Raw genomic sequence first — 9,719 nt, 5'->3', positions numbered from 1 at the left:
TCTTTCCCCTGTGCTAGCACTTGGACCAGTTGTTCCATGCTGCGTCTCGCACGCCTTGTCCATGTACACTTGGTTGTGCTAGCTTGGTTGTGTGCTAAGGAGAGAGAGCAGCTGGCATCACAAATCTACCCCAGAACATGCACATGTCCAATGTGCTTCTGGTCACTCTGCCCGACTCCTGCAGCAGCTGTGCCTCTACAGTGTGCCGTGCTTTCTAGGAGGGTACCAGCTGCTCATGGGATTGCTGCAGTGGGCAGAAGGCATGGGGTTGTCCAGATGAATCTTCTGCTGTCTGCCAGTGGCAGCAGAACCCCTGTTTAGTTTGGGCAAGGTGGTGCGACTGCAGTCAGAAATGGGATGCTGCCACCACAAAGTTGCTCTAAGGGCAGACACATGCAGAGTTTTGCCATCAGAACTTGAGTTAGGCTGGCAGAACCAAGTATGTGCTGACTAAGCCTTGAAGATGTGGCATACAATTTCACTCAGGGTATTTAGAGTCCTCTCTCTATATTTTTAGATCCAGCCTTTTATGGGAAGTTCAAGTGCTTTTGCGTTTCACTTCCACCTCAGCAATGTTTTAGTTCAATGGGACTCTGCATAGTTGCAAGGATCTGCCTATATAGCTGACTGCAGTGTAAAGTGTAGCTCATGAAATCAGTATTTTCATCTTATAACAGCAACAAGAAAACTGGTTTTCTTTCTGGCAAAAAGGTCCAGCAAAATGGCCCCCCAATTTGTAGAAGACTCCACTGTTGCATTGTTGGGATCTACTAAAGGAAACATGCTATTTGATGCCCTTCCCATGAAGCCTGGCAGTCATGTTACTATTTCACTGATCTGACAAAGACACTTTTGAAATTTACAGATTATGAGCTTTTAATTGAGACATGGAAATGGCAGATTGGTTCGGTAGGAATGATTTTCCCCTACAGACAACCAGATAAGGACGAAATGTTATCGTCAGGGATAATGACTTATATTTTTTAATATTAAAAGGGTTTTGTTCAGGTGCAACAACACAGTAAGTTTATCCATGAGTACTTTACAGGTAGACTTTTGTAAAAGTATCTTGAAGAACATACTGTCTGAGCCTCACTTCAAAGCATTTGTTTAGCTCTAATGTTTTCTGCTACATTGTTGAAAAGGATGATTTTATAGATTTCAATGCATCCTTTAGTGAGAAACAGAAATTAAAAGAAGTCATAGCATGTTGCCAATTACTATTCAAAAAAAAAAAAGAAGCCCAAAAGAAATGCATTATTTTTTGCTGTTAACATAAAACTGTAAACTGGATTTGTGTGTCTTTCAGCATTGATTATTCAGCAATAAATACTACATCTTGACAGACTACAAGGAGTAAAAATTCCCTTAACGTCCAGTTTTTAGCAGCTGCTGAATGTTCAGTGATGCACAAGGCACACTTCTATAAGGTTCTCTACATTTTGTATTGACATATAAAAGAATCCGTTCACCACTCAAAATGTTATCTGCATAGTAAGTTTCTTCTACTACTATTATTTACAGGAAGGGCTTTTAGTGCAAAAAACAGGAAATGACATACTAGCCCCAGTGCTCCTAGCACGTACCACATACAGTTTCATTAAACACCAGTCAGCATCACTGGACTACATCTTAGGCCGCCAGCCATTAATGAACTGCAGTATTTTCTTAACCTGCAATTTGCTTAGCTTAAAGTCTTCTGAAAGAATTTCTTCTGTAAGCTGAACAAGTAAATTGCCATCAATCTTCTCTGTAACAAAGAAAGATACGACATCTTCTGATAAGCCAATGAACCTCAGAGATTTAGATACTTCCTCTATTGAGAGTCCAGAAAGGTCTGTAGGTGGCTGCCAGGGAGAGCCGTCGCCACAAGACCTTGGTGCTAACTGAAAGTGACGCGGAGATGAAAGAGGGTAAGAAACAGAGAAAGCATCCTGCATGCCCTTTTTAACAAGGTACTGATCTTCTGACAGGTCTGGTGATCCAGTCTGAGATTCTTCTTCAGCACCATCTATTTTTAGAGGCAAAGGGCATAGGTCTACAGCTGGCTTCTCATCATTCATTTTTGGTGCACGAGGAGGTAAGGCAGGGCACGAATGGCTCTGCTTTGTATCGCCGACTGCCAGAGTTTTCTCATCAGTGCATTCTAAAGAGTAACTTGCAGACTTTGGACAACTGGAGATGGCGTTACTGAACTCAGTTGGGGCCAGCTGCGAGTACCCGGCAGGGATTTCACACCCATCAAAGTCAAAAGTAAAAGGTGCTGGACTGTTTCTCTTTGGTGTGCCCGGTGTCTTCTGTCTTGGATAACTATAACTTCTGCTTGGATCCAGCAGGAAGTCATTCCTATTTAGGCCTTCAGAAGTTCCAGAAAAATGATTTGGCCAGGATAACCTACAAGACAGAGCTTCAGCTGAGGGGCTTCCAAAAGGCATCTTGCTGTCAGGCTCTTTTGATTCTGTTGTCACCACATTACAAGGGTAACAAGAGACAGGGGCACTCTCGGTTGGATCTGTTGGGTCACTTTCTGTTACGCTGCTTTAAAAAAAATAATAAAAAAAAGTGAGTGAAAGGTAGCTAAAGCAAAGAACTGCAAGTGCTTGAACAACATGTATATTTAATCAGAGGCTGGGTGTTCCAAACTAAACCTGGGAGAACATTAAGAACTGAGAAAGGTCACCTTGATTTATTATCACTGTTAATCTTCTTATCCCTCTGCACTTCCCACAATGTTCAAAATATCTTTAAAAAGTTGCCCTGGTTATTCTAACCTCACCAGGAAACTACATGCTATCCCTCACATAACCATTTTTCTCTCCCCTATCTAGTTTCCTATTCACACTACCAAGGTATAGGAGCAATCTTACCTGAAGATGCAGACTCTTCTAGACAGGTGCATTTTTATCAACCATAAATATATTTATGCTAGCACCCAAAGACCCCATTCAAGTTTCAGTCCCCATTGTACTAATATGCGTGCTACACTAACATGGAAGAGAGAATTCCTGCCCCAAAAGGTTTAAATTTAAAAGTTGTTAAAATACCACTCTGTTCATGACTTGAGATCCACAAAGAGCATGTAATGAGACGTACACTGCCATTTATGAAGCAGAATACAGAGTAAGTGAAAAAGAACAGTGATAATTTGGTATTATATAAAACACCCATTTAAATTTACAGTTAAATTAAGCTGTGAAGGCAACTGTCTTTTTTTCCCCCGGAAGTGGACCCAAGGCAGGTCACACTGCACTAGTCGCCCGTGATAAAAACTAATTACTGTCAGCCAACAAGGCTGGACAGTTAACATCTAAAAGCACTGCATGAGTTTAAAACCAAGGGGTCAAACTTGCCAACAGTAGCATGCAACTTCCTATTAGAATCAGCTACAATGATATGGAGGGGAAAATCAAATTCTTTACCCATCATAACAAAGATGTTGAGGTGTGATCCTAGGAATTATGAACCCATAAAGCTTTAGTGAGAAAACTGGAAAATAATTCTGCCAAATATTAAAAACATATTTTAAAATAATGTATTTGTATCAGAGACAAACCAACACAATGGAAAGAACTATTTGAATTCTTTTTTTTTTTTTTTTTTACTTGTAATTTAGCAAGCAGTCAGGACAGAAACTTGGGACATTATTGTGTGACAGTTCAAAAACTTCTACTGAATGTGCAGATGCGCTCAAAGAAAACAGTTAAGAGATAGGGGGCCATGTTTGTGCAGGAGGAAGGCTTACAACAGCAAAGAAAAAAGGAATAACTCTTAACAGGAAAAATTCTCATCTCCATCTGCTTTCTAAGCATTTTCTTAATGATGCAATGCAAAGTTATCTTGGCAGTGTACAGAATCTGGCCTTAGGGCTGTCTAATTCAGAGAGGAAGGTAGTAAGAGAAGACCTCACAGGAATGTATGAAACAACAAATGGCACAAAGAAATTAAAATTGGGTGCTCCTGTCATACCCTCTCAATATAAGAACAAGAAAGTCTTCTGTGACTTTAAAAAAAGAAAAACAGAAACAGAAGGTATACAGCTGACAAGGTAAACATTTTCAGAACTTACACACATATGGTAGCATAAACCCACTGGAACTCAATGCCACAGGATGTAACTGAGGCCCTTGTTCTGACAAGCTTCAGAAAGGTCATAGACATTTGTTTAGATAAGGGCAGACATTCAGTTATTATAGATCTTTAAGTCTTCATGCTTCAGGGTATGTGCAGACCTCTAAAAATGGGGAAATCCAGGAAAACAACTTCACCAATAAGCAGGTTATTAGAGAAATTTCCTCCTTGAGGGCTGCAAACAACTTTCCCTGGAGCACCTAAGACGACGACCGCCAGAAACAAAAACGGATATACATCTCCTGTGATTGGCAAAAAATATTAAATATTCTAATAGTAACTTTTTTTCTGAAGTCACAATATACTTTATTCAAGACTAAGTTACAAGATAGTCACTTAGTCATGGGAGACCAACAGTACTACTGAGAAACAGTATATGATCCTGCAATTCAGAATGTATACTGCACATGCTGTCTTCCGCATTTAACGTTTTTAATGATACAATGGAAACATACTACTAAAAGTTTTTATTTTAAAGTTAAATGCTCTTGAAGTTAGCTTCTATACTTCCATCTTGTGTTATGTATAATCAAGGTGTTACAGAAAATAGTAACTTCCATGTATTAAATAATAAATTAGCAGCTCTTGCTTACCCAAATTTGCCTTCTTTGGAAGATTTTAAAATAGCCACTTGCATAAATTAACCCATAGCAGGAAGAGTCAGTATACTAACCTTTTTTAAATAAACTGACAGGCTAGTTAAATGTAAAAATTAAATAAAATTAAAAAGCAAACATATTATGATTTAGATTCTGCAGCTTAGACATACATGTTGTGCAGTCCTGAAGAATAGTAGGACAGAGTCGGGCTTGGTGAACGCGTTTGTTGCCGTGCTGGTTTGATCGTACGAGGAGGAATGGAAGGACTTGTGGATGTGGGCTTTGTACTTCGTGGTGGAACAGGTGGAGCATTGAGGAGTCTGCATTCCTCTCGTACCTACATTAGAAGTGGCAGAGGGAAAAAAAAATATTAGCAAATAGCTTGAGAACCTGAATAACAGCACTCAGCCAAATGAAATCTGTCAGTGCAAGTTCCTATATTTTGGAAAGAAATAATAAAAACAGTGATGGTAAATATAATATACGCTTGCCAAAAATGTCTAATCAGAAGTGCCTGCTAGAAGAGGGACAAGTTTACAAGCTGCTAACAAAGATATCTTATGAGGCAGTTATTAGCATATGTTTTAAGGTACTTTTGTTTCACTAGTTTTTCATCAGATGCTTTAAGAAAAGCCAAGATTTAAATTTATTAAAGGAAATTTTGCATAGCATACAAAGTTAGAGTAATGATTTAATATATTTTAAGTACCGTGCAATAAGGCTTATTTAGAACAATTTCTACCAATGCAGTTCAGTTACTTGTAATGATTCTTCAATGAGACAAAGAGAATATCTAAATAGGCTTTGATACAACTTGGCATAGTTCACAATTAGATCTATGAAAACCATCAAGGTCAGGACCAAGTCCCACCTTCTGTTTCTCAGATATACTTTTCTACCAACATATAACTTCTACCCCATAGGAAATATTTGTGAAATACAACTGAGGAGATGAAGCAACTCTACAGAATTGAAGCAGACTAATTTTAGTGTATGGTGTTTTACTTTGGTTGCCATTCTCACAGTTTTGCTGTTGTCCGTCATGCAGTCCTGCTCTAATGGTTTTGATGGAAAAAATATTTTGTGTAATTCTTTGTACCAGCCAGCAGAGGGCATGTCATAACCAGCCCTTCCTGCCATCCTTAATCCCTTAAAATACTACCAGGACATTCAGTATAGACTGCCATGTGGGACATGTTTCTCCTCACACTGCCAGGTCTGCTACACTGCCTCTGTGGAAACTTTGGATAAAAGAAAGTGATAGCTAATCCACAGAGGTCTTCATAAATTCTGCCAAAAAGATGCTTAGGTATAATTTAAGTTGAATCTCTGGCACAGAATTATTGACTAGTTTTACTGAAACCCAGTTCTACTTTAAAAAACAATATTAGTGTACCCCAGAAAGCAACACCCTACACACCATTATCAAATACAGCTACGGTGACAAGGAACCTTATTGGGTTTTTTTTCTTCTTTGTAGTACAAAGAATAGACTGAAACCCCAAAGCTCAGAAAGGAGAGCCTGAAACAGATCTCCTTTGGATACTTAGGTTCAGATCTGAGTTTTTGGTTTGGTCCCAACTTTTGATCTGAAAAAAAAAAATTAAAAAAAAAAAAATTCTGAGAGCAGGAAGAAGAGCAATATAGGAACATAAGGAAGTGTGGCTGGATGGGAGCACATGAGGATACCTACTCCAGCCCCCTGCTCAAGGCAAGATCATCCCTGACTGCACAGAAACATTCAAATGATCTGAGAGATTCTCCCAGTTTTGTTTTCCTGGTGCAAAATCTTACTGGGCAAGCACTGTACAATGGTTAGAGGAGCCAGGCCAGTACAGAATAGGGAGCTTGTGCTGCTGACGCTACCCAGGCAGACAGCTCTTGTGCATCCATCCCAGCATGCTTTGAAGGATTCCATGGCTGCAAAAGACAGCAGACAGCAACCAAGTGCACAAGACAGAGCTGACTGGCTGGCCACCCGAGGGGATCACACTCCCTTGGGGAACTCCTAGCCATAATCCCCACCTCCCAACCTCTCGCAGATGTGAGGTTCTGAAAAAGGACTAGAAATGTCATGTCAGTAACAGGCATATCAACTTCTATTCCAAATGCCTGCAATGAATGCCCATCCGTCCCACATGCACAGGCTGATGCACCCTGTTCCTGAACTTATTTTGTTTTACTTGAGGCTCCATGAAGGATTTGGTGGGGAAAACCCTGACTGGTTGAACAGCAGCTCTGGTGGAGAGGGGAAACCCACAGAGCCAGGATTTGCGGCAGCATGGAGATGTGCCTCAGTTTCCCCATGTTGAGGGTTTGCCTTTAAACAGGATTCCTTGGGACACCAGAGGATCTGCGTGGGAAAAACCTTATCTGCAGTGGTGGGGGAGAAGGGGATGGGGGAGGGAGGTTTAGAGTCTAGTTGGGTGACTCTGGGTCCGGTCAAGTGGGTGAGGGTCTCCTCGGATGCATTTCCCCCTTTTCCATAGGGAAAGTGGCAGGACCCTACGTCTATGTCTACCTCCTGATTCAGACCAACCACCTCCAATCTCCTGTACCTAAAGTACCTTGTCCACATCCCCCTGTGCCTGAACTTGCCTATTTCCACTCCCTCTGATGTCTGGACAATATTTGAGGGCTCTGGGAATGGTGGGGGCATGGTCAACTGGTCTGGGTGTGGGGTAGGGAGTAGGGCAGGGTTTGGTGGGTCTGGGTTTGGCAGGGTCAGGGTCAAGCTGCACCGAGTCTTTGGGGGGAGAGAGAAGGAAAAGAGTGGGTCCAACAGGTCCCAGTTTGGCAAGAGTGACCTAGGGTGGTTCAGGTCTGCAAGGTCTGTGTGTCAGACCAGATGAAGACACAGACTGCCCAGCATCATGTGCAGGGGCCATAGTTGCCTCAACAGCCCAAGTCTCCCTGTAGCCATGGGAGACAGCATGGGGATGGTAAAGGGTCCCACAGCATTCAGGAAACATTTTCCTCCCTGCTTGGCTGGAGCACTAGAGCATATCCTGAGTGACACACAGTCTCCGCGGGCCCATGGGGGAGGGAGCAGGAGCAATGCACACTGGGATGTCAGACTTGCCTTGAGGCTTCTATCAGACAAGGTAAGTGTACAAATGTTTGGTCTCCAAGGAGGAACTCTTCCAGAAACAGCTTCTACTGGGTTGGGATTGGCTTATTTTTCTCCCAGAACCACCATTTTTGCTCCAGGAGAAAAAATCTTGAACTCTTATCACTCGCAGTTTCTACTGGAAGAGCAGCAGCTCCTCCAGTAGAAAAATTAGTGTTTGTACATAACCCCCAACTAAGCCATTCCAGTCGTCTGTCTCTCTGACCTGCTTTTGAAAGCTTCCAGGGGATGGAGATTCCACAGTAGCCTGTTCCAATGCTTGACTAACTCTTCATATGCAACATGAATTAGACTGAAGAGTCTGATAAATACAAAACTTGCACTGTTAGGTAAGATTTCAAGTAAAAGAATGCACTCAATACATTTATAGCTGTTTTCAGGTTGCTGGAAGCACTGAGATAGCTCAAAGCTTTTGTTATTTTTGGCAAAGCAAGTGAAAACATACAGATATCTTTTAAAAAAAAACAAAACAACTTCTTGCTTTTCAATGGAAGTTTTGAGGAGCCAAGTGCCATACCACACAAGGCAGATTTATGAACCTACAAATCCTTTCATTTAGAAAGACCCTCACTCCAGCACAGTGTGTGGAAGAGCCAAGTGCCATAGCCAAGGTAGTTTCCATGGTACTTGGCTAAATGTGCCTTGTTGCAACGGTTTCTTCCTTTATTCATGTTTCAATTTGGTCCCAGTTGTACTTGAAATAAAAACTCAGTAATGATTCTCATAGAATGTACCAATGGAACTGATTAGGGTGTACACCTCTGAAGAAGTCATTTTATTCACATGATCGGTCCCACTAGAAAAAATTGCTCAGAATTAAGTTGTTATGCACCTGCAATAACTTCCACCCACCTCAGAGGGGTCAGGCCCTTCACAAACTACATCCAAGCATCTCAAAGATGTAACTGGAAAGGGAAATTCTCATTTTAGGGGAAAGTACATTTAAAACTGTATTCTTAAGTTTAAATGCACTGCAGAACTGACAACTTAGCAGCACTGCAACATGCAATTAGCAATTAAAGTGATTTAATTTATTTTAAAACGAAAAATGTGGAACCTTTTTGCAATCTGCTTTAGTGCTTTCAAAATGCAATAACCCATTTAGTATTTACGTGAAATTGAAAATTAGGGACTGGGATATTTCAGCACATTTCTTCCTTAATTCAGAACAAGTTAAAATTACAGTAAATGCCCAGCAGCACAAAACACTGAAATAAATCCTACTCCAAGGGCTCTTATTTGCGCTCTTTAAAAAGTAAAATAGATTTTATTTATGTTTGTTGTTGAATTCAGGCATAAAACTCTTCAACCATTTTAGTGCTGCGCCCCAAGGATGCCTAGAGACTTAATTTTTTTCCAATTCAGACTCAGCAAAGTTAATATGGCATGCACCATGTACCCACAGGGTTAGGACCATTCAACAGAACTTATTATATACACAGGATGGTCAAGGGGTTAAGACATGTTTTACTTAAAAGAGTAAGACATTGGCACAATGAACAGCATTTATGATGCATCACCTTCACTAAACTAGTTCACAGACAGGTTTCTCCGTCAGTTGGCCCACACATTGGGCAGACTCAGATTTTAAGAAAACCAGTATAAGAACAGTATAAACTGTAGGTATGTCTACATGGCATAATGCGCAATACTCCACACAGATTCCCATACCCAGTTGTGCTATACTGATCCCTGAGCTGAGCTACCTACCTGTGCCATGCAGGCAATGGTTCAAATGTTATGAAATACAGCAGAGCCAATGGGGAATTTTGTCCTTATTAGGTTTGGCTCAAGCCAGCGATAAATCCTCGTCTCACAAATAGTAAAATGGACTAAACAGAGTTTGGGATGGACGAGGGAGG

At 41.0% G+C, this 9,719-nt stretch overlaps 1 protein-coding gene across 1 annotated transcript in view; it reads right to left on the bottom strand.

The window, feature by feature from the left end:
• Nucleotides 1–960: 960 nt before the first annotated feature.
• The window catches only part of GAREM1 (GRB2 associated regulator of MAPK1 subtype 1), a gene marked incomplete at its 5' end in the record, with an annotated part of 32,369 nt that continues 23,610 nt past the window's right edge, over nt 961–9,719 (bottom strand). The window contains 2 exons of the mRNA XM_014526202.1: nt 961–2,538; nt 4,898–5,064. Coding sequence (XP_014381688.1) covers nt 1,626–2,538; nt 4,898–5,064 — 1,080 coding nt within the window. The remainder of the gene's footprint in view (nt 2,539–4,897; nt 5,065–9,719) is intronic.

The sequence above is a fragment of the Alligator sinensis genome, unplaced genomic scaffold (genome assembly GCF_000455745.1).
Source record: "Alligator sinensis unplaced genomic scaffold, ASM45574v1 scaffold548_1, whole genome shotgun sequence".
NCBI lineage: Eukaryota > Metazoa > Chordata > Crocodylia > Alligatoridae > Alligator > Alligator sinensis.
Note: the sequence above shows the minus strand (reverse complement) of the source record. Positions and strands in the feature narration are given on the sequence as shown.